At 39.7% G+C, this 23,791-nt stretch overlaps 1 protein-coding gene across 7 annotated transcripts in view; it reads right to left on the bottom strand.

Annotated features, from left to right (window-relative positions):
- LOC116728512 (ryanodine receptor 1-like) overlaps window positions 1-23,791 on the bottom strand; it is a 47,542-nt gene that overhangs the window by 12,574 nt on the left and 11,177 nt on the right. For 2 of the 7 annotated variants that reach the window (XM_032576678.1, XM_032576682.1), the window contains exons 27-81: window positions 23,539-23,744; window positions 23,286-23,460; window positions 23,002-23,210; window positions 22,558-22,916; window positions 21,758-21,887; window positions 21,455-21,615; window positions 21,217-21,379; window positions 21,056-21,142; window positions 20,316-20,542; window positions 19,788-20,226; window positions 19,155-19,712; window positions 18,875-19,075; window positions 18,317-18,428; window positions 18,062-18,205; window positions 17,638-17,911; window positions 17,434-17,548; window positions 17,158-17,290; window positions 16,991-17,085; window positions 16,784-16,919; window positions 16,490-16,676; window positions 16,284-16,395; window positions 16,081-16,201; window positions 15,117-15,286; window positions 14,808-15,028; window positions 14,622-14,712; window positions 14,378-14,518; window positions 14,021-14,184; window positions 13,849-13,927; window positions 13,591-13,680; window positions 13,365-13,505; window positions 13,205-13,282; window positions 13,051-13,126; window positions 12,837-12,960; window positions 12,266-12,381; window positions 12,059-12,126; window positions 11,863-11,984; window positions 11,681-11,730; window positions 11,469-11,529; window positions 11,246-11,372; window positions 11,045-11,156; window positions 10,866-10,947; window positions 10,583-10,713; window positions 10,174-10,494; window positions 9,843-10,083; window positions 9,675-9,762; window positions 9,485-9,577; window positions 8,313-8,327; window positions 4,007-4,177; window positions 3,863-3,922; window positions 3,612-3,746; window positions 3,380-3,492; window positions 3,209-3,305; window positions 3,024-3,133; window positions 2,869-2,920; window positions 2,680-2,772 (exon numbers count right to left, since the gene is read on the bottom strand). In XM_032576678.1, coding sequence (XP_032432569.1) covers window positions 2,680-2,772; window positions 2,869-2,920; window positions 3,024-3,133; window positions 3,209-3,305; window positions 3,380-3,492; window positions 3,612-3,746; window positions 3,863-3,922; window positions 4,007-4,177; window positions 8,313-8,327; window positions 9,485-9,577; window positions 9,675-9,762; window positions 9,843-10,083; window positions 10,174-10,494; window positions 10,583-10,713; window positions 10,866-10,947; window positions 11,045-11,156; window positions 11,246-11,372; window positions 11,469-11,529; window positions 11,681-11,730; window positions 11,863-11,984; window positions 12,059-12,126; window positions 12,266-12,381; window positions 12,837-12,960; window positions 13,051-13,126; window positions 13,205-13,282; window positions 13,365-13,505; window positions 13,591-13,680; window positions 13,849-13,927; window positions 14,021-14,184; window positions 14,378-14,518; window positions 14,622-14,712; window positions 14,808-15,028; window positions 15,117-15,286; window positions 16,081-16,201; window positions 16,284-16,395; window positions 16,490-16,676; window positions 16,784-16,919; window positions 16,991-17,085; window positions 17,158-17,290; window positions 17,434-17,548; window positions 17,638-17,911; window positions 18,062-18,205; window positions 18,317-18,428; window positions 18,875-19,075; window positions 19,155-19,712; window positions 19,788-20,226; window positions 20,316-20,542; window positions 21,056-21,142; window positions 21,217-21,379; window positions 21,455-21,615; window positions 21,758-21,887; window positions 22,558-22,916; window positions 23,002-23,210; window positions 23,286-23,460; window positions 23,539-23,744 — 8,177 coding nt within the window. The remainder of the gene's footprint in view (window positions 1-2,679; window positions 2,773-2,868; window positions 2,921-3,023; window positions 3,134-3,208; window positions 3,306-3,379; window positions 3,493-3,611; window positions 3,747-3,862; window positions 3,923-4,006; window positions 4,178-8,312; window positions 8,328-9,484; window positions 9,578-9,674; window positions 9,763-9,842; window positions 10,084-10,173; window positions 10,495-10,582; window positions 10,714-10,865; window positions 10,948-11,044; window positions 11,157-11,245; window positions 11,373-11,468; window positions 11,530-11,680; window positions 11,731-11,862; window positions 11,985-12,058; window positions 12,127-12,265; window positions 12,382-12,836; window positions 12,961-13,050; window positions 13,127-13,204; window positions 13,283-13,364; window positions 13,506-13,590; window positions 13,681-13,848; window positions 13,928-14,020; window positions 14,185-14,377; window positions 14,519-14,621; window positions 14,713-14,807; window positions 15,029-15,116; window positions 15,287-16,080; window positions 16,202-16,283; window positions 16,396-16,489; window positions 16,677-16,783; window positions 16,920-16,990; window positions 17,086-17,157; window positions 17,291-17,433; window positions 17,549-17,637; window positions 17,912-18,061; window positions 18,206-18,316; window positions 18,429-18,874; window positions 19,076-19,154; window positions 19,713-19,787; window positions 20,227-20,315; window positions 20,543-21,055; window positions 21,143-21,216; window positions 21,380-21,454; window positions 21,616-21,757; window positions 21,888-22,557; window positions 22,917-23,001; window positions 23,211-23,285; window positions 23,461-23,538; window positions 23,745-23,791) is intronic. The other 5 variants (XM_032576680.1, XM_032576684.1, XM_032576679.1 and 2 more) reach the window with 3 other exon arrangements.

Genomic DNA, 23,791 nt, shown 5'->3' with positions numbered 1-23,791 from the left:
ACAAATTGCCACAATCCTGCTAAAAAAAAAAAGACCTGGATTGTTGATCACTATAATTAGTTATTTTTCATTTACAGTACTAATGTTTCCTTACATGCATCATTAGGAATTATCACTACTATTTCAAAGTGTCTGTCTCTTACACACATTCTCATAGCTCAGTTCATTAGTAAAGGATCTGTTACACTAATTCTTCACGTTTGCTGGCTTGAGCAAGCGTTGGACTACAGGAAATGACCCCACTGATTTGGCATATCGCCCCAGTATCGTTTCCAAAGTATCTCAGTTGCAGGAACTCTGCAAATAAGATGTTTTGGACAGAGGCTAACAACCACCCACTGACTTCCCCCTTTATTGGCATTTCATGGTAATGCTTCAATTAAGAAATACATCAATGACAACATAAAGAGGTATTATTTTTACGTTGAAATAAAATGACATGTGCAAGAAGACAATGGCTGTCAAATGAAAGTCCTGAATTTAGAGAACATTCATCTGCTCAACCAATTCACAAATAATTTTAGAAAACCTTTGATCCCGCCCTCCCTTACCTCCCACCACCACCCTCCCACCCACATACATTTAGTTGTGCTCTACCCACTATGTGTCGTGCGACCTGAGAGTTACGCTTGTGCTCGTGTCACCGACAGTCTAGTGATATCGAATTGTTCTAGGATTTTTGTGTGCTAACTTTTGAAAGCGTGACTGCATGAACAGACTGCCAATCGTGATGCGTGTGCTATTCTGGCTTTCACTGTAGTCAGTTTGCTATGTGAGTGGGGGAAGGGAGCATTGGTCAGTACATCCAGTCAGTAAGACAGGTGTTATGAAGGTGAGGGACATTACATGGAGCAGTGGAAGAAGCAAAAGAGAGAAAGACAACAGACAGCAATATAAACTGGGAGGAATGACATTGTCCTTGACCTGCCATAACGGCATCTTGAGATATTTTTAACGATCAAATAGTCTTAAAAGGCTCTGACTTGAGGAATGTCTTACTCCCCAGTTTGCAGTAAGCATTTAGAAATATTTAAAAGCCGTTTTTGGATTCATAAACATTTTAGTTGTGTAAAATGATACATCCTGACGAAGCACAAAAATGCCCATAGGAAACAGAGAAAGCTGACTTGACTGATAGTGGAGCTTGCAAGGTCAGCACAGGGTGAACAAATGAGTGAACAGATGGAAAGGAGTGATAGTTTGCTCAGAAACGGCTGGAGTTGCACATTAATATTGCATATTATCTCCACCAAAAAAACATTTAATTTTTACTCTCTTATTCTTACTCTTTGCTTTAATATTTTACCTTTAAAATAAGGTAGGACAATAAAGGTTAATTGCATACAAAGTTTATTGCAGTTTTAAGAAAAAAAATATGTATGCAATAATAATGCGGAAGATTATTATGATGAAAACATTTATATTAACTTGAGTTACACTGCTGAAACGTTACTATGCCCTTACAGATTTTTTGCCTTTTTGGTTGCATTTAAATGTTTCAGATCATCAACAAATTAAATATTAGATACTTGAGTAAATACAAAAAATAATTCTTCAAAATATTGATTACATTCCTTTAGGGATAAAAGAAATTCAAGCCAAATCCACTTCACATGTGAAAAGTAATCCCCTCCTCCATTACGCTCTTCTTGCTTAAACATGAAGTAGTAAACAATTTTTCTCTGTCAGTAACTGCACTCATTCCTGGGAAAATGCATATGTGGAGTGTAAATAAAACCTGTCTTTATGTTCTATAAAAATTATTTGTTGCCCTTTCTGTACTTCCTGTGGCTGTATCAACCACGTCTTTTTTTCTTTCCTAAGTCTCATCTAGTTGCATGGACCTGGTATGAAAACACCAGACTTGATTCCTCAGTCTTGCATTCACAGTCATCTCCTTTGAATGCCATCTCTGTTGTCGCTTAGGCAACACTTGTTTTTCCGAACCCTACACCTTTGAGCATTTTGTCCTCATTCCAGCCTGAATCAGAACTGTTATTAAACATTTATTTTCTGGGATGTTTATTTTTTATTTAGGCTAGAGGCAAAAGAATCTCAAAAAAACTAAGAAACCAGAAACAAAGTCATTAGTATCTGTCCATCTTGAAAGTGTCACAAAACTGTTTCCAGCAAACCACTGTGACCACTATCCCCCATATAGAAAAAAACTAGGAACACTGATGATCCTTTCCAGGGTTGGCTGGCCTACAAAATTTTTTCAAGGGATGATAAAAATACATAAACAGTTTTTGATGATCTGAAATATTCAAAAGAAAATTAGCTAAAACAGAAGAAATCTGAACATTCAACACTGTCGTTGGACCCAATCCAGGTTTAGGCCATGAAAAAATAGATGTACTAACAAACTCTTTGAAATGGTGTACGCCACATCAAACTACCTAAGAAGCTGCTTTACAGTAAAATCAAATCTAATGTTTTGTTTTTGAAACTGAGATACTGGTAAAAAAAAAAATAAGGACATCTGGATTGGAGCTTTGTGATTGCTGAGTTAGGTAATGAATGAAGCAGAGCCGACAAAAAGCACATAAAGATAACAAGACGGGACAGAGAGAAAGAGATGTGGTTGTGACGTAAATGCTCCAATGATGAGTTCACTCGATGCATCGAAAGCTACCGCTCCGCCGTGTTCCTGGTCCCTAGCCCCTGGTCGCCCATTACCAGTTCTGACTGTCGCACCTCAAAGGACATCTCATCTTCAGATTGTTCCATCATTTCCTCTGCCATTTCTTCTTCTTCACCAATATGGCAACTCTAATATAAAGACAGAGTGAAAAGTCACTTCAACCGTACAATAAACAAGATGCCAAATATCAAATCTCGCAGCTGGGATCTCACGTGAGAACGTACCTTTGCCATAATGTCTGCATATGCCATATACAGATGATCTGTATCGAGTTTGCTGAAATTGCAAGAAGAGGCAACAATCTTATGAGAGCATTTTGCCACAGTCGTGGTTTAATGCTCTTCATATTATTAATTGTGTTTGGTTGGACCTGCCTGACCTCTTTTCTGTCAGCGCTGTTCGACTGAAGTGAAGAATAAGCTGGTGAAGGGGATCTGGCTTGGTTTCCCTCTCTTCTTCTTCCTCTGCTTCTTCCTGCTCCATCGCTTTCTAGACGTCACAGGAAAACAAATGTAAGAGAAAATCTGAGAAAATCTGGATGTAGATGAAGGAAATGTTACTCACAGATAAATCATCTATCATCCTGTCCTCAAATGAGCAACCCTCAGTTTGAATCCAGTTGCGCTTGTATCCCTCAAGGAACATGTTTGAAGCTCTGTGCCTGGAAGAAATGTTAGCAGTCATGAATGTTGAACTCCATTCAGTAAATATCCACGGTATGTGTGGCTTTCTCACCTTGCAATATTGTAAAGTGGTGTCATTCTGAAGCAGGCCACCACAGCTCTGCGTCTCTGCTTAGACAGCAATTTGTGCCACACCATCTTCTTGGATTTAAAAGGATGCTCCGTCTTGCAGAGACAGAAACATTTTGGTGTTTACTTTTCCTACTAATGTCCTTCCTATCTATTTATCTGTGGTTGAGATACATAATTTACATTTGCCATATTACTGGTTCTCTTGTGCTTACCACTTCAAGATGGTAGAGGACAGCAGACACCTCCTGTACTCGCTTGACAACTTTCACTGGAGCATCAGCATCTTCAGCCTTTCCTGCCATCTCTTTGTAAAGGGCCATCTGCCAGCGCATGGAGGGGTTGTCCACCTTTTTACACAAAAACAGGCCACAAACATTTCCGAGATGTGATCTGTCTGATTACCTAGAATCTTGACTCATCTGTAAAACTTGACCCTGCTGTGTTAACGGGTCAGATATTACACCTTGCCCTGAAGATGGAGGTTGTTCTGCAGGAACTCTCTTACTTCTTCATCTGTGTCTCTCTGTTAAGTGAAACAAAAATGAATTAGCAACAAATAACTATCTTCAAAACCAAATATTTACTATACCAAATGAAGAAACGTTACTAAAGAGTAGCGGATTTTGGCCAAGTTGATGAGCTCCTGATCAGCAGGAGAGCACATGTTGAGACCGATGGGCAGCATCTTCTTCAAGGCAGCAACAATAAGTGACGTCTGAACAGAGTAGCGATCTCCACGTTTCTTCTTCTTGGTGCGCTCAGTGTCTGAGCCTCCACCCTGAGAACAGGAACGACAACAAACCAAAAGCATTCACAATATTCCGTAAAATCTTACAGGTGCAACACCTGGATATGCGCTCTTATTAGTCATATATACAATGTTCTAGAATACAGAAAATAACAAAAACTTATTATTTAGATTAGAGTGTATTACAAAACCTAATTGAGTGTGTAAGCTTTGGCCTGTATTGCATTCATAAGACTTAAAAGCACGTTTTTGAGCACAACTAATTTACGAATACAAAGTATTCACTCTTTTGATCCTATCTACATCCATCGGTATCGTTTAATGGGAGCGTTTGTTCACTGGATCTCTCCTGCAGCCTATGCAGCAGAGTCAGATTTATATAAAGAACAAATTACACACAGGTAGCTTCTGAAGGTGAGGCATTGCACTTTTGCAGAGGTGCACTCAAATGTGAGTGAATAGAAATTCACACCAGAGTTTTCACGTTTTTATGACTAAAAAAGTCAAAGCTGTATCCTTTTAATTTTACTCTCATATGCTACTCTTTCACCAAACATATCAATAAAATACATTTAGGTTTGTAGTGATCCCTTGATCATTTCAGCAAAACTTGAAATGATTGCTTTTACAAGGCAATGAAGAACATGAAAGTTGTGCAAATAATAGTAGAAATACCTAGCTTACATGATTAAGGATCCTTGCATAGATATAACTATCATGCTTAGCTGAAATATTACACTTGAGCATAAATTTCAAATTACAATCTTTTAGCTCAGACTGATAAACTGGGGGCTTAGAGAAAATTAGAGGAAAGGAAATGTGACATCACTGCCTTAGGGAAAGGGAAGGCTGAAAAAAATGGGTCTTATTAAAACAGGTGAAATAACAATTACAGCATGCAATAAATATATTCCACTCAGGCGAGGAAACAGTAAGCATTCTGTGAACACTGTTACTTGTCATGTTTGTTAAGAGTTAAAATATCAGATGGCGTTAAGAGAATAAAACTGTTATTATGGTTAAATCTATTTGCTGCTTGCAGTTAAACTGTCAAACATCTGTTTGGGGTTTTTATCACTTTACATGCCTCAAACTCCGACTTTGTTTTTGTGAAAGCTCAGTTCTTCTGTTAGCTGCTCTTTCTGGATTCCTCCAAGGTGGACAAATTGATGCGAGAGTTTACTGTGTTGAATGTGAAAGTACTTCATGGTAAGAATATTTATCTTTCAAAATGCATGCTCCTTAAAAAGACTGAGGCTATCCTTCTTTGAAGCAGAAATAAAACTACAACAAAAGGCAGAGATTGCTCCCATTTGAAGGCTGCAAAACAACACAATATGTGAATTCAATCTGGCTAGTTGACTGAGTGAGCTTTTACCCAGTGAAGAACGTTAAGCAAAAATAGTTTTTAATAAAATTGAAGATGCAACAAGTATTGGCACCAATGTTATTTTTGTTTTGTATTAGCCTTTTTTGCCACTAAAACAGCAACAAGTTCGTCGTCACATTTCATGTTGAAGTTTACAGATAGAGAGATCTTTCTCTGTTCTCGCCTTGCAAGTTTTCTATAAGATTTAGGTGTAAGGACTGGAATAGCCATGGATAATGGTTGATTTTGGATCCTTTGATTCTGGAACTTTCTTACTTTTTTTAAGCATCTCTCTAAATACAAAAATCAGAATCTGATTTATTGGTCAGGATTGTGTGGAGACACAATGTGGATGTGCTAAAAGCATGCAGTGAGTTTGAGTTGTTTTAATCTGTTGGTTGACAGTGGAAACTTTAAGTAATGGGCTATTTTTTCCTAACAATATCAGCACAACATAAAAATACTAAATAGTACCTAAGACAAAATAGGCCTTTATTTCATTATTTCACATAATTTGTATAACCAGGAGAAACAGAAAGTTGTGGATCACTAATTAAAGGTTCCTTGAAACTATATTATAAAAGATAAATTTTAACGCTTTTTACACATCTTTACTATGGGTGACAATAAATGTTGTATCTAAAGTAGTTACAGTATAGCAATTAAATTGTTGCATTGTGTGTGCAATGTGTGCATATATAAGTTTTTCATTTAAGAGAAGACAAATTTTAAGCGTATTTTCACATAAATACTGAAATTAAAAGCAAAATGAATTTAAATGAATTTCTTTCATTACACATACTCTTTAGAGATTTTGCTCTATAACACATAAAACCGCTGATCATTCTCTGCTAACTAAGGTAATATCCACTACTAATAGCAAATGCTATTAAGTAAAACATATATTTATGTTACATAGGAGTGGTTTAGAGGGTGCAAACAATTTAGGGAATTTATAAAATAAGTGTGAATTAATGTTTTAGTTAGGTTCATGGTCATTTTAATTTTAAGGGGGAACCCAACAAGTGTGAGAAAAACCTACTTCAGTGACATTAAGCATCAAACCATGTATTAGTCTGCAAACTAATAAGTCTAAAGGAAACTGAGCCAAAATGTGCCGTGGCATTTTAAGGGAGGAGAAAAGAAAGAGCACAGAGAAGACTAACATCGTCCCCTAGAGGCGAAAAGCTACATTACGAAAACATACAGCTCAACCACCCATCAATGAAAATAAAAAAAATTAAAAAGGCAAACAAAAAGTCTCCAACTCAACTATGATGAAATAAAAGAGCAAACTCAGTGAGAGGATGATGGCACTGTTCTTTCATGGCCTCAGTAGGATCCATGTAAAGACCAGTGCCATGAGCCTGTCTCTACAGATGTTTACTTTCATCAAGCGCCTCCAGACTCCCCTCCACACACACTGGCAGGACTGGGAATGGCCCACAGGCCTGCCCGTCTGTCCTGGGATCCACTGAGAATGTCAGCATGTTTAACTTGTGATCATTTATCACCAATTCTCTATATGGGCAAATATGTTCACAAGTTAAAGCAGTTAGACATGTCTCTTTGTATGAACCATACACATGTTTTTGTGTGTTTCTGTAAGTACGACCAAATGCAGAGCTGGCCCAAGGCAAATGTGAACTAAGCTGCTTAGTAAAACCTCCAGCGTGAAAACGGGGGCCTTCAAACCCTTAAACTGAAACCCAGAAAATAGATCTCAAACATTACATTTTCCTTTACTTAACTTTTCAAATTCAATTTCAAAGATTTTAAATTCTTCTTGATCTAAACATATTGAGGATTTAAGAGGAAAAAACTCTAAAGGTTTGTTGTTGCTAGTTTTATCATTTCAGTTGCTTGTGTCTGTGCTAAAGTCACATTGTATGGACTTATTGTAGTTTCAAATTAACCAACATAGGGAACACTTAGTACTTAGGAAAATAACTTTGATCTCTTATTTTTTTCTTAAAAATTGCTTATGGAGCTTGAAGACGTTACCACAAAAGCGTATGCATTGAATCCATACACTTTTTATAGAGGAATCATATTAGTGGTAAATAGTATTTCATTTTTTAAATTAAACCATAACAACCGTGGTTAGTTATGGTTTGTTTGTTTGTCTTCAAATGGCTTAAGAGTGTAGTAAAATTTAACCTGTATGCTGCACATAGACAAATGATGCATAAAAGTCAATATTTCCCCTGAACCTTGGCATGTCAAAGGCCGATTAAAAAGCACCCAGCCTTACATAGGGTAAAAAGCAGAAAAATATCAGAGGGCTTTTTTCTCCTTTATGACTCAAGAGTAAATTTGCAATAGGGTGATGCCCAAAAGCATAAAAGTCAATATTTTGGCAATATTTTCACATAACTAAGAGTTACTTTTAAAAAATATCCCAAGCCACTAAACATTTCTTATACAGAATTAGAAATTAGCATTATTGTAGTTTTGAGCAGAACTAAGGTTTTGTTTTAAATACTTATGGAGAAAAAAAAAAAAACAGAAAAAATTTTTCTGTTTAGCTTTAATATCTTCCATTGCTATGAACTCTGGCCCTGTAGGGCTGTGAAATAAAATTGGGCCCCCCTTATCAAATTCTGCTTAAGGCCCCACACAATCTTGGATCAGCTCTGTCTAAATAAAAGCACCAGTGTGCACATTTATTTGTGTATGGATTTCACGTGAATGCAGATTAGATGTGCCAGTGTGCTGGAGGGGTTGATGAAAATTTTCCCCAAAAGTGAGGTGCCATGCGGTCAGCACAGCGGTCGTGCAGAAAAAAAGTCTAACCTCTGTGTCACCGCCCTGGAAACCCAGCCGCAACCCAAAGGAAGAGGACAGCCAGAGAGAGAATATTGTTAACACAACTGCTACTCTTAAGAAAAATGGGAACTAAAATACAAGCCTTAAGAAATTACAGCAAACTACATCACATTCCACCGAGCCCCGCGGACAGGATTATTGAAAAATATACCATAAGCGAAACCAGATATACTATAAACACATATATTTTTAAATACGTGCCAAATAAAACTTTTTTCATTTTTTTAAAGAAGCTGTTACATACGCCAAGGACACCCATCTGCTCTTTGAATGGTTTCAATGTGGTTTTCTTGAGATAAGAAACTCATCAACTCATGATGAAGAAATATTTACTTTTGGGAAAATGCTTCATTTTTAATCTCACCAAATGACTAAGTGCAGAAATCTAAAGTCATTGCCTTCCGTTTAGTTTAGTTGATCAGTATTGCCATTAAATATACTATTTAAATAGTATTTGCACTTCTACAGAGCTTTAAGTGGCACCACATATAGATAAGGATATTCAGGTATTTAACTACAAACCGTAAGGCAAAAAATCTGTTAAATTTGGATACAACAAAATTATTCCTTTGTTATCAGAAGACTTCACTGCAGCTTTGTTTAGGAGAATCAAAAAACTATAAAATGCAGAAAAAGGAGATAGTACAGGAGGCTACAAATCCAAACTTGTTTGTAATTTTCAAAAACTACTTTTTGTATTGATAACAAGATCGTAATCAACGTAATCTGTTGCTTTATGGGTAGCTTAGTGGTCAAGTTCCCAGCTGAAGTGGAAAATCATTGATGTCTAGTTAAATTAAATTAAACAGAACATTTTCCCCGAAGCAAATGTCTCATGATCAGGCAAAAAATAGCTTCATCATTTTTGGATCAAGATATGATGAGTTATACTTTCTCCTAATAACAGACTGATGTTCACATCATCACAAGAAACCACACAAAAATTCAACATCCATATTTTTACTACAGCTTATTGTTGACCAACAGTCAATGTCAGAAAATGGTTATAGATGTTAAAAAATTCTAAAAGAACAAAAGACATGTACACAAAAACGCAAAAGCATATGTTCAATGCCAATAACAGTGACAGAAATGCCTAAAATGAGATTTAGCAGTACAGTAAGACTGCAATCGCTCACCTTGCTCATTTTGCTTTTGCTGTCAGCAGTGAGGAATGACATGTTATTGATCTCATTCATCACAACAAAGTTCTGTTCTTCTCGCTTGAAGTTCTACAAAGTAGAAAGCAAAGAGAGCAAGCAACGTCTGATTAAGGAAGTTAACTTTCCAACTGATATTTGTTTTCAAAGGCAAGATGAACAAACTCACATGGGATTTGGACCAGAAAATAAAGACTTCTCCAACCATTCGGAAAAGTTCTTCTGCATCTGGATCAGGGCAGGTCAACCACCTCGCTCTGTAGCAGAACAAGACAAGATGGAATAAGTAAGTACCCTGGTTAAGGGGCTGTAAATGATGGTGGTCATTTTCTTTTACCTGTTGTTGTCCACATAGCGAATAAGTAGAGGATAGAGGGCATACAAGTCTCTACAGAGCACAGCAAACTCATCGCGTATTGTCCCATCTTCCTCATCCCCCTCTGATTTCCCCTCCATCCGCAAATGATCCTCTTCAGCCACCACCTTTGACGTCCGTTTCTTCAACTTTTCCATTGTTGGAATGAAGTGGGACTTCAGCATCTCTGGCTTTGCTCTGCTCACAATGGGCTGCGAAAACACTAGCAGAGAAAACAAATTGTGCCATTTCATTTGAGCAAGAAGACTAATTCAGGAATACACGGCTTGGTAGTAAGTTACCCAGTGCTCACCAGCTAATCTCTTCATCCAGGAGGCTTCATCAATACCCAGATTGTTGACTACAATTTTCATGATGCTTCCCAGAAGTTGATTCAGGTGTTCTGAAGTGACCTCGGTGCAGAGTTGACCCTCCACCTCAGGAAAGTTTTCAGGTCCTCTCTCCCACCACCGTGGCAGGTAGTTGCACAGCATGGGCAGAGTGATTTCAATGACGTGAGGCATCTCAGTATAGCGGGCCCCCGACTCTGCCAAGTCTCCAATCTCCTTTAGCAGAAGGTCCAGCGGTGGGATGTCAGGACATAACTCCTGAACCGCATTGGGAAGACCCAGGACTTTGCACAAAAAGGGATGAAAGAAAACCCAGGAACAAGGCATTACAGAGCAGGAACATACGTGAATAAACATTGGTTTTAAACTCACTAGATCTCTCCCTTGGTGTCTTTGTGGTGTACACAGAAAAAGCATTGAATTCATTTAGATGAGGCTCTAAGTAGGCCACTGGCATTGCAGCAGCAAGATGAGCCAGACATTCCCCAAGAGCTGGTCTTTGCCTGTTTACAAAAAAGACAACTTGATGCCAACACAATCATCCTTCTCTACTCTCAAATTCCCAGAATTTCTAGTCAATTCAGAGTGCAGGAAATGCTAAGGAGTGCTGTATTCCTTATTACTATAGCATCTGTGTGAGAAAAGGTTAAGTTACCTCTCAACATGTGGGTTCTTGACCGTCCCAACTGAGTAGATGCTACACATGATTCTATAACAGGAAATCTGCAGATCATCCACTGTGTGCAAATAACCAGAGAGAGAGAGACAGCATAAACAGGTCAAATAATACACTAAATGCAAAGAAATGAACAGAAATTTGAGGAAACAACTCACGCATGACATCATCTCCGAAGAGATGCTGAGCGACGTGATCAAACAGGGAGGTAAGCACAGGCAGCAGGGCAATGGTTGTGTAGTTGATATTCTGGGAAACGCCTTTCACTTGCTATCATGGACAAGGCAGATGTTATTTTGAATTTAGATTTAATTCCAGTGTTTAATTTCTTTGCATAATTTGTTTCAAACTTTATGCACCTGATTGCCTTTGGACACTTTGCCCAGTTTGAGGTTCTCCACCATCTTCTCCACATCGTCGGCCGCACTCTCGAAGAATGACCGCAAGCCTGCTTTCACAATCTCAGGACCTGATTTCATCACAGTCCTAAAAAAATGCAGTAAGAACATGTCACAACAGAAATTTCAAAGAGTAAGAATAAATGCACATTCATCTTGAAAGTTGTTTTAAGAAGCAGCCAACCTTGCATCCAACGACCGGGCCAATATGTGAAGACAGTTAACTATTGCAGAAGCATCCGTTCCTATAAAATCAAACGCAGGTTGTATTATAAAATTTTGATACACACTAACCATGCCAGCTTTTAGTTGAAGTCATCCAGGTTAGAGTAAAAGGAGGTCTCCACAGTCAGAGGGAACCAAAAGACTCAGAAATAGTCTTATGAGAAATCTTACCAAAGAGAGAAACTCTGTGCCTCACCAAAGCAGCCATTTTACAGAAGATACTATGATAAGCAGGAAAAAAAGTAAAGGAAGAGAGAAATCCAAGAAAAAGGACATGCATAAAGAAATTAAGGTCATTTAGAAAAAAGAATTCAAAGCAAATATTTGCCCACTAGAACAATGGGAGAACTTACCTCGCAATCATCTCCTTCTCCTTATTAGAAGAATGGCCGCCACTGCCCAGGACTTTTGCAGGTGTTGATAAGAAGTAAAGGCAGTGATTTTTGAAGTACTGGTTGATTAAAGGCATCAATATCTACAAAAGTGTTTTTTTTTAATTAGTACTACAAAGAGATTTAGCCTTTAAAATTATTTTCTCACAGGCTTTACCTTAGCAAAGAATTTGATTTCTTGCTCATGAGGAGACTTTTCTACTCGTCCACTGCTCACCACAGCCTCTGCAAAACATAATACAAAATATAGCAATATCACATTAGCACTGGCTTAAAAAATCTAGATTCGGTTTATTCTTAGTGCCTCACAGATTTTTAACATGTGACATTAAAACATTTCTTTTGCATTTTTGCCCCACAGTACCGAGATGAGCAATGAACTCCTGGGCTATTTCCATCCATTTCAACAGCTTCTGCAGGAATCCATAAGCAAATCTCTTTTCAATAGACGATATCTCAGACTCCATGTCTTTCATGCCCCTGAACACAGACAGAGGTAACATATTTACACTTTCTTTGTTTTATGTAAACACACTTGCCTTAGATCAATGCATAAAAGGAAAGTGGAAAATTCAAAGATCTTCCTCTGTATGCTGCAATTTGTGGAAAATGACAAAAGGTTTGTGAGTTGTGCTGTTGTGGAAAAAAGAACTTTCTATCCAAACATCCATTTTTTACCAAGAGACCAAAACAGTATTTATGTTGTTTCTGATATTTGTACACTTAAACAAGTATTTAATTTGCTTAAATTTCCTATTACCAAAGCTTGATTAAAAAAAAGTCAGCTTTGGTCTTTGGAACGGCCAGGAGAAAAGACTAGATCTATTAGGACTGCACAATTAAATCACAGAACATAAAAAAACAATAACTGATGTAAAAAATGTAATTCCCTGCTCCTTATAACCAGCACCCTAGACTTTTTTTTTTTGTTTTACCTCGTGACAGCATATCCATTAAGTTGCAGAAACTTGAGCAACTCGTAAGCCTTCTCTCGGTCTCTGGCCTTTTCCTTCGCTGTCAGAGTGTCATAAGGCACCAGCAGAGGATGTGTCCCACCTCCTACAAAAGCAATCCCACAACCAAAGAGAAATGAGGAAAAGCTCCATCTTCAATATTAAAATATAATATAGCAGCAGATTTTTTTTTTACCTTTTCCTTGGAGCTCTAACTTTTTCTTTCGTCCCCAGGTGTTGTGATAATTTTCGGCCAGTTGCTCTGCCATTGACTGCATTCAAATGTGAGCTGTTATTATTGACTATAAATTGAGATAAAGGCAGGCGTTGTTAAACTTTTACTGCCATACCTGCAGATCTCTTGAAAGAGCCATGTGTGAGATGTCAATAGGCTGTGGACTATAGCCATGGCTCGGGTCATAAGTTGCCTGTAACAGAAAGATAATCTTATAACATGTACAGTAAGTAGCGCTGCAACATAAAGTGTCGAGACATAAAAGACCTTCAAACCTGGGCAGTCTGGGAAATTTTTCTAGAAGCTGCCTTCTTCTTCTCTGACTCCTCTTCCTCTCTAGCTTTTTCTATGTTCCATTCCCATGCCAGCATGGCTTTTATCGACTCTTTGATCGGCCAGCGGTAGATCTCTTTGTCCTTTGCAAACAATGAATAAATAAAAATCAGCCTCACATGAAGAGGAGAATGAGCGATATGAAACAACCTGCAATGGACAGCCTACCTTCTCTGAGAAGGTTTTGTATGGTCTGAGCATGGGATGGGTCTTTGCATTCTCATCCAACACCTCTCCATATGACCAGTTATTTTGAATCTGCAACACAAAAGACAAACTGCATCATTTATTGTTAGAAAGAGAATTGATTTCTGTGGTTATCATATCAGCTACAATCAAAGAAGTTTATTGTGTTGGTTCTGAATTGGTATAATGGATATAATGGGTATAATGGAAACTAAGCAAGCTGATAGGAGCATGTCTTGCCTTTTCAAAAGCCCATTTATCATGGGTGTATTCAGCATATCTGTTGATAAAGGGATCCAGTCTTTCAGGGATAATGGTGCTATTGTTGGAGGCAAGAAATCAGAGAAAATTTAGCTATAATATTAAAACAACTGAAAAATGTGTTTATCAAACAGATTCAGAAAATATTTACTTTGTGGTCTCAACTGGTTTGGGATCAAAGTTTCCCTCTGCATCTACCGATGCCTTTTTCTCTGTTTTGGAGGAGTAGCTGGCATCCACATAATCTGGAGGAATGGCTCCAGCAATGGCACAGAGGCAGGGCATTGAGATCTTGAAAATTTCAGCATCAAATTTCTGGAATGATTAATGACAATATGTTACAGTATTAACAGACACTTGCCAGCTAATGCATTTGAGCATTTGTACATCAAGAACTTTTTAACTTTTTCTCATGTCTGAGCCACTAATACCAGTTTGTGTTGTGTAACATAAGAAAATTAGAAGAAGTTCATATTTTGGCAGTTCCATCATGTTTCTGGGAGCTCACCTTGTGTGCCAATGATTCAAAAATACCCCAGAAAAGTTTGCGAGTCAAATGCAGCTCTTCCTCTGAAGCAACTCCAAAATTAGCCCAGCCATTTGGGAGGCAGTAATATTTCCAACAACGCTCATAGTGGCTGGTCAGTAGCTGCAGATCCAAGACAATAAAAGTGAAAAAAATAAAATAAAATAACTTAAAACTCAAAAGAAGACACTGTTTTTATCAAGAAAATAATCAAACGTCCTCACACCTTCAGTGGTCGTTTGGCATACTCATTTAGAATGGGCACATCAAACACCAGGCGTCTCAGCAGGTGCTGAAGCATGGCCGGGCGCAAATTTCTGAAGGCAACACAAACAAAGCCTCCTTCAGGAACAAACCTAACAATATTAGATAAAGGAGAGAACTGCTATATTTGTTTGAGGTGTTAGCTTACTTGCACAAAGCCATGAGGCACTCCTCTATGATGTCTCTCTGTGCCTTTGTAAAGGCTCGTCCTCGAGACAGTCTGTAGATCGTGTGCAACATGGAGTCTATCATTATGGCTCGGTGGTCACTGCCGGCAAACAGTGGGGCACACTTGGTGATGAGTGGCAGCACGGCAGTACACAGATAGCGGTTCAAAGCGAGAGCCATCTCTGTTGTGCTGAAAGCGGCCTGTTGGAAATAAATCCCAGCTGTTAGCTGAATCTACACTTACTGGATACTGAGTATTGAAGTAGTCCAGAAGACGTTTCTGACTCACTGTGTCCAGAGAGGCGGCAGCCCTCATGTCAGGTAAGAAGCCCACCTCCAGCACATGCAGCAGGAAATCCTGGTTGTCAATACCATAAACTCTATCCAGGAATAACACCATGGGGGCCTTGTGGTCTGGCACAAAACTAGCGGACATCTTTGGCTCTATGATGCTATTGTCTAAGAAAAGCATAAAGCATGCATAAAAGTATAAACACTAAACTAAAGGGCTGTATGATACACTGACAAAAGACAAGTTATTAAAACTGTGAAATAAAACAACTCAATAATCTAGAAGTGATAGAAAACGACTAAAGTTCCAGTTTGTTAATGGCATTAAAAGAAGTAAATGGGTTTTCATGACTTTTACTATTTTGTCCGACTTTTATGTCATTCAACTGATACATGCATCATAATTCTGCACCAGATAAAGCCAAACATTGTAAATCAGGATGTAAACAATGGCTGAAATTATAATTATGAACTTGTGGAAGTCTGTGTCACTAAAGAGAATCACATCAAAATCTTATCACTCCTGGTCTGACTTCCCAGTCAGTGCTCTTCAAAAGACCACTGCTATTATTTGTGCTTTCTTTTTATTAGCATCCTGTGTCTCGTTGTGATTGTGTGACGATACTGTCATCTGCCCTTGATGAAGAAACTTTAAAAGCGATCTATAAATGGCTCCATCCACGATTACTTCCTCTAACATTGCGCTGCTGTTTGACGTCTATGTTCCTCTTCTGCGAATGTAGGTCGCTTTTGGGTCATAAACCGTTCACATGAAAGTCTTACTGCACTTGCATTTAATTAGTGGTGTACGGCACAGTCATACAGTTATGTATGACTGTATGATATTTATATGTTTTTAGAAAATACAGTGACAAAGTATACAGTTAAGTAAAATATTATTACAAAAGTATTAGAATCGCTCTGTTAAATGAATTAGCAGTGTAAATGCTTTAACATTTTACCTTTCCCCAAAGCAGGAATCTGAACAGGAAGACTGATCACTCCTACAAGATCCTCAATAGGAACCAAGGACCTCAGAATTGCCCTGATCCGAAGAGCTTCACCCTTTCCAGCTTGAATCAACTGTAAAGAACACATTTGTTTACTATTATATCCAATGTGTTATATAAATCTAGCATGAATGCTGTGATTCTGCTCATCTTACATGCATCTCTGGAGCACATCGTCCCAGTAGGTCAATGAGAGCAGAATAGAAGGACATGATGGCATTTCCGAGGTGCACTCGATTCTCCTCCTGCTGCTCTTCTCCTCCAAACCTTCCAGGAATAAAGGAATACATTTTGTAATTTGTTCTTTAGCTCAAAGTGGCTAGGACAAAGTTCTTTCTGATCCAACACTGAGACCTCTTACATGGGAAAACGTCTGTCTTTTTTAATGCTGGGACCATCTCTTGCAGGGTCCTCTGATATTTTGATGGCTTCCTCCACAGCAGCCAGCAGACCATTACCACCCTCGCCTCTCAAAGCCGGACCGAAGCACTCGGGTCTTCGAATGAGAAGACGCACAACAACGTTGGCATTCTCTTCCACGCTTTCTCCTAGATGAATGAAAATCATCTTATGTCTTGTTATTGTCAAACAAGAAAAGGAGAAGGTAAGTGTGACTTTAAGTTAAATTTTAGAATTTAAGTATTTGGTAAATTACCATTGACAAAAACAGCAAAACGAAGAAAGTCAAGGTATTTCTCTCCACCACAGGGATTCCAACCGATGTCGGGGTAGCCTTTAGCCAGCAGCATGGGGCAGCTCTGAAGCCCACACCCAGCCAAGTATTTCACCACCTACAAAAATATTAGCATTGACAGATAAGTAAAGTGAATCTACTGTTTAGGGTGTCATAGCAATATTTTACCATTTCTAAATCCTGCTCCTGGAGAGCCAGTGCCAGTTCGTTATTGTCGATGCAAGATGCCGCAGCCACATCCAGCGGGGTAGAGCCGCGCATTCCTGAACAAACAGCACACCATGTTCAGCTGGGCTTCAACAGTAAGAATTGTAGAAGTGAACAGAGACAGTCACCAAGGCCAATGCCGCTGTTCTGCAAAAGGTAGCTGAGATGATCAAACATGGAACGTTGATTCTGGCGACTGATGCGGCAGAAATAGCAGAGGAAACGGCAACAGTTTGTCACCACTCGAGGGAAGCGGATTTCCTGTTGAAAGACAGCATGATCAAGTTGAGCTTAAGGCTATTTAAGGTTGTAGTTTTTACTTTCACATGTACCACAAAATTGTACTTTTTTAGTCTTGAGTCCGATCAGTATTTAACCCAAACAAAGACATTGAAAATGAATACCTTTGAGTCACCACCACCTAGCACATTAACCATAACCTCCATGACAGTCTCATGCATCCCCAGAGCACGCATCAAGTTGGGGTGCTGATAGAAAACTCTGTTACTCATGATGTTTCTAAGGAGCAGAAAATAATTGGGTAAATGTCTTGTCACCTTCAGTTTTAACCAAAGCAAAAACCACAATCAAAACTTTTATTCATATACCCAATGCTTTGAATTATGAGCCTCTCCTCCTCTGGACCCATCTGCACAATAAGCAGGGAGCGGATCTGACCCAAGCACTCCAGGAGATCCATGGTGTCCTGTATCGACACCTCGTTGATGGTGTAAGCCTTGGGAAGTGCACGCATCAGTTCACCGAGTCCGTCATACTGCCTGTGAAGGAGGCTGAACATCATACGAACTAACTCTGGGTTTTGGATGAATGACTCCTGGGCCCAATGGATCATGGTGTGGGAAATTAGCTCCTGCAATGTGCCTGGTAGAATCGGGAAAGGGGAATAAACAACAAGGACAAAACAAAATTTCAAAGATTAAATGTGAGATTTTCTTTCAAGTCATAGCTGCCAGAAAAAAAAAGGTATATCCGTGTTGTAACGTCACGTGGCAGAGCGGAGCAACAGCTCACTTGGTTTTTTATCTTCCTGCGGTTCAAGCTCCACCTCCACTTTTTTCTGCCGAAACTTTTTCACCCTTTCCAGCAAACGAAGCAGGCGCCCGCGAAGAGAATTGTCCACCTCCTCCCCCTGTTCTTCCTCATCAATATGAACACCTGCAAATTTTAGTTTGGAAATTAAGCATTGAACATTTTATTTGTTAGCCACTTGAAGAGGAAAGATTTAAAGAATTCATGTCAGACTGGGTGTAGCAGATTAAAACTGACCACAATGTGTCAGAAGAGCGTTATGAAAAACCAGCAAGGAGTCACGGACTTCATCAGGAACTGGACACTCTTCGTCGTCAGGGCAGTTTTTAAAGTTCATGAGCATGTTGACCTACACAATAGTGAACAAGCAAATGAAAACTCTTTGGAAAGAGATCAGCAACATATGTAACAAAATGTTATTTAATGTCGTCTAATCAGAATCATATTTTTACTTCAAAATCTATATAATAGGACAACCATTGTCCCCCCACCCTTTAACGTTAGATAAGTCTAGACTTTCACTGTTTTATGTTAGGAAAACCAATACTACTTTTTAAGCTTAATGGCAGAATAGCTAGACAATTTTTTTTATTACTTTCTATGCGGAAATATTGAACAGGCTGATTTGATGTCAGACAGCGGGAAAACATTTTATACAGTGTATGTAGGTACCTGGTTTAAAAAATCTGATTTAAAATAGGTATTTAATGGAAGAAAATCTAATCCATATTTGCTTGATTTTCTATTTGTATGGGATGGAAGTTGCAGTTGTAGGTTCATATATGGTTTTCTTACCTGCTCCTGCGGCGGAGAGCGAAATTCACGGGTCTTTCGTGCGGTCTCTGCAGCTGACATGGTGAAGGCCATCATGAGCTCATTGTAGCGCTGCCTCTGGTTGGACTGTATCTGGGTGACGAACTTATCTGAGAAAGCAGCAATGGCCTCCACTCTGTGTCGTAGCTCGCAGTCACAGAAATACTGCAACAGGGTGCACATCTAGATAACAAAAGCAAAATGAATACTAACATTGTTTAGGAACCTTTTTGGTGAAAAAAGTTGTAATACTAGTTTGTACCTGCAGTTTTACAGACTCTGGTAGTTTCATCTGAAAAAGTCCTTGTTCGAGGTGTTCCTCTCTAGACTCCCCACAGGTTTCCACTGGTTTCGTCTCTTTCTCTGTTTCCTCAGCTCCTTTCTCACCATTTATGAAATCTATTTCCACTGCTTCCCCTTGTGGCACATTTAAATCTGTTTCTTCTAGTTCTTCCTCTTCCTCTATTTCTTCTTCATCATCATAACCATAATCTTCAAACTCCTCGTCCTCTTCTGCCTCAACTTCCTGCTCATCCTCATTGACCACTGCGACTTTTGATGGTTCCTCTTGTTTGTTCAGCTTTGACGGCTCCTCCAAAGGCTCCTCTGACTTTGAAGTATGAAAGACTGTGGGCTCAATCATTTTCAGGATGTGCGTGACATCTTCATCGTCAAACACGCCCATTATGAGGAGGGTGCTGATGAGTTTCAGGATTGGAACAAAGTGAAACTCAACGCTGCCTCCCACAGGGTCTCTCATGGCTTGACTTCCATCCTGGACAGCTTCGATAAGCATGTTCAGAGCCTTGGTCTTTAACACCTGGAAATACAAGCAAATTAATGTATCTCTTTCTCTAGAGAGTTTCTATAACATATTACAATGAGTAAATCTCACCTGTAAGGGGATGGTTGGACTCAGTGTGTAAATATCTGCATCTGTCCCCACAAACCCAACGGAGGAGAAATGCAGTTTTGGACGGAGGCACGTAGTGAGGCCGACCCCAGGCAAAGCGTGAGACTTAATGGTGTAAAGAGTGATGCTGCGCGTGTGGTCCGTCATCGGAACTATAAATTCCTTATTCGTTCCGAGGCGATTGCGTTTAGCAGACTCTAGATGCATGCTGATGAGGAGGTCGTAAAACCCGCTCCTCATTGGGCCCGGCAGGTAGGTGCTCTCTATGGCGTAGAAAAGCTGAGATTCGTCCACATGGCTGCACAGTGCGTGTGCCACCCGGTTGTTACCCAGAGCGCACACAGAGCCATAGAGCTTCAGAGTGTGATAGTGGAACTTTAGCAAGTCCATTCGTTCAGACAGTTCCAGTATGTCTATACACCTAAATAAAACACAGAGTAAGGTTTAACGAGAAAAAACTGAAATAAATTATTTTTTTCTTTTTGGCATGCAGAAGGAAATATTTCTGACCGACTCTCCTCTGGGATGTGAAGGGCCATCATAGTGAGTGGTTCCATACATTGCACCATCCAGCCAAGTCTTTCGCTAACACGGCCTGTCTCTGGAGCCAGGAAGTTGTTGGGCATACGACTCCAGATCACTGGGGTTAGCATCTGGACATCCAATCTAGGAGGGCACTGCGGAACTGGATTTTTGCGTTCGCTCCGAAACATGGCCGCTGACAATGGCATGATGTTCTGGCAAAACAAGAAGGATTGATCATGACGTTGGTAAGGAAAACTTATTTGGACATAAGTCTGACCTTTGGTTGATAATTCTCTTTGCATCTTAATTTAGTAGAAATCCAAATTCGCTAGCCATGCAGGTTAAACATAAGAACCCATAAACATAAGCTAAATTTGAGTACACTGACTACAGCTCTCTCAGGTGTGAAAGTCTTTGCTTCAGGGAGAATAATCAAAGCTGGATAATTTCAGTAACAAGGCCATTTGTTGCCGAGCGAATAATATAAACTTATTCCTTATTTCATCCAAATTGCTCTATTGTAGAGGGGACTGCTGTCTTTAATCCTAAATGTTAAACAACAATTAGATTGATCACTACACTGCCTTATCTTTTTAGTACAGAGGGTATGCAAAATAAAAAATTTTTCACCAGTCAGGTAAGATGTTGACTGGTGTTAACCTCTTAACTTGTACAGCTGTGGTGTGGGTAAAGATTTGGTAACAGAGTAGGTCGTGGAGGTTTACCTTGAGCTTGCCGAGTTCAAACTGAATCACATTCTGGTTGGAAGGCTGAACGAAGACAGCTGGGAAAAGCTTTGTGTTCGGCTCCACCTGAAAGTAGATGATGCTGCAACTGACCAGGACTTCATGAGAACTTCACCGTACCAAGGCAGAAGCCCACAAACCTGGTAAAAGGTGTTTATCTCTTTTCCGTTAGCAGTGAAAGTCATGAGTCCTGTGTCCAAATCAACGAGGCAGCCAATCACAAAGTCCTCCTGACTGACACGGGTTTGCTGGGAGTTGCCAAACTCTCCTCCCCACACCATGTAACAATTACTGCGCTTTATACTGCAGAAGGCAGACAAACCAAGAAGACTCAGGATTTTGGAGCATGCTTTTACATTTTTAGGGAAACAAACCCACCTGTCGTGAATATTTCCTCTGTCGTCCCCAACAGTTACTGTTACATTTCTCACTTTGCTGAGGTCAAAGTGAAGATCATATTGGTGATAGTCTGGTGTGACCCAGCCTACCCACACGCCCCCTGGTTCCTGTCCTGCGAATATTCGCACTGAGTAATAATACTGAAAAAGGACATGAAAAGCTTATTGGTTTAAGCATATTATTCATGGTTGTTACAAAATAAACCTTCAATTTCAGATTTTAGAGTCTAAATTGCTTCCACTTGATCATTGACAATGAAATAACTATGAGTAATAGTCATACAGTTGTGGTGTTCAGGATTATGTCCATGTCATCCCTGTCATCTGGTACGACATCTTCCACTAAGCGAGGCAGAGTGGGAACGACAGGGGGCGGAGTTATTAATGCAGCCTTCTTTGCCTTAAAAAGGAATCTGTAAATGACAAAACCACTTACTACATGTATAGTACAAGCTGGTTCAAATGTTGAGACTGATAGAAATCTTAAACTGCTTTGGTTTTTATAGCATTATCATATTGCATGGGCTGCACAGTGGCGTAGTTGGTAGCACTGTTGCCTTGCAGCAAGAAGGTCCTGGGTTCGATTAACGGCCCGGGGTCTTTCTGCACGGAGTTTGCATGTTCTGGGTGTGCATGTGTGTTCTCTCCAGGTACTCCGGCTTCAAGCTCCTCATTTTATGTAATTCATTTCTGAATTCTTCCATTACTCTTGTCTTGATTTGTTTTGCTGCTCTCGTGCCCTGGCTCACCATCTGGAGTTTTGTGTGACCTTTCACCTTGGTAAGGACATTACTTTTTTCCAGCATTTTGGGGCACCATTTCACAAGGACAATGCGATAATAAAGGGGCTGAGACAAAACTAATTGACCAGAGATCTTGCATTCACTGAGAACCTATTGATGTTTGAAAAAAATAATTTAAACATCTGGTAAAAAGATGCAACGACACTAAAGCAGCAAATGTAAGAGAAAATGAACCTCTGTCGGTCTCAAAACTTTTGGCTATTACTATATCTTATTAACATCCCAGCGGCATAAAAATCAAATTGTCCTCTCTGTCTCAGAATACTAAATAACCACATACCCTTTCTTTTTGCTTTTCTCAGTAGAGGCATCTTTCTCGTTCTCTCCATTTTTGATGGCCAAAGTCTCTTTAGGCACGGAGGGTTCCTTCTTATCATCTTCCTGTTCTTTGCGAGTGGCTGACTTCTTCAGTATTTCAAAGTCTGAGTTTGGGTCGACCTCTAATACCTGGTCTTCGGGAATGGTCAGCGCCCGAGTTAGAAGTGTTGTCCCCGCAGGGACTTTAAAGGTCTCGTGAAACTCAATTGGTATGCTGACTCTGAAGAACAGCAAGTCTGTATTGGCATTCTGAGACCCAAATGTCTTGTGAGTCACCTTGAGACAAGGGGGAGTGTCCACTGTCCCGTCAACACGTGATATCTAGAGAAAAGAGTGCAAAGAAGTTACGTTTTCATGTGGAAAACTGATATTTAGAAATAATTTGAGAAAAGCATTGTACTAATACCTCAAAATGTGGATGATCTGTAGGAGCAGTGATAAACTGGGGAAGGCTTTTACTGAACCACATTGTAATGTCTCGCTTCATGTTGATAGCAAATGGTTCGAATCCTTCTTGCAGCCCACAGATAGTAAAGTAACGAAGACTACTGACATTCTGACCCAGGTTGATTCTACCAACCTGCGACAGCCCCAGGCTGCACACGGGTATGAAACCTATAAATGTTTAAAGCATGATCATCAATGTCCATTTATTCGATTATTTCTGCTCTGTTTTGGATCTGTACTTACCTTCCCCTATCTCAATATCCTTAAAAGCCATTTCTGAGCCTGAGTCACTGATCAGCATTTCTCCATTGAGCGTGAACATGATGTTCATTTCTGTGAGGTCGATCATGCAACCTGCCACATCACCAGACTGCCACTGGCGGCCAAATGGCTCGTTTCCAATATGCCAACGTTGGGCCTAAAACGTCGATCAAGAGAATTTAGCATCATAAAGGGTTTAGCCCACTTTCACAATCCAAGTGAATCTGCTTCCCACCTTGAAGCCATTGAAGACATAGGCCAACTCGTCAGCACCGAGTTCAGTATCCGCACGAACACAAGGCCTGGCCCAGCCCACTCTCATCTCTCCAACAGTCACAGCCTCAAACTCAAAGTACCACTTCCCCTGTGTGACGGCGTAAGATTTCTCAGCTCTGAACACTCTGATTTTATCACCACGGGAGCTGCCCGGTCCATGCCCACCTAGAGTAAAAACATGGCAGTAAAGAACATGCTACAATCAGGATTTA

The sequence above is a fragment of the Xiphophorus hellerii genome, chromosome 11 (assembly GCF_003331165.1).
Source record: "Xiphophorus hellerii strain 12219 chromosome 11, Xiphophorus_hellerii-4.1, whole genome shotgun sequence".
NCBI lineage: Eukaryota > Metazoa > Chordata > Actinopteri > Cyprinodontiformes > Poeciliidae > Xiphophorus > Xiphophorus hellerii.
The sequence above is the reverse complement of the archived record's forward strand: the minus strand, read 5'-3'. Positions and strand labels throughout refer to the sequence as shown.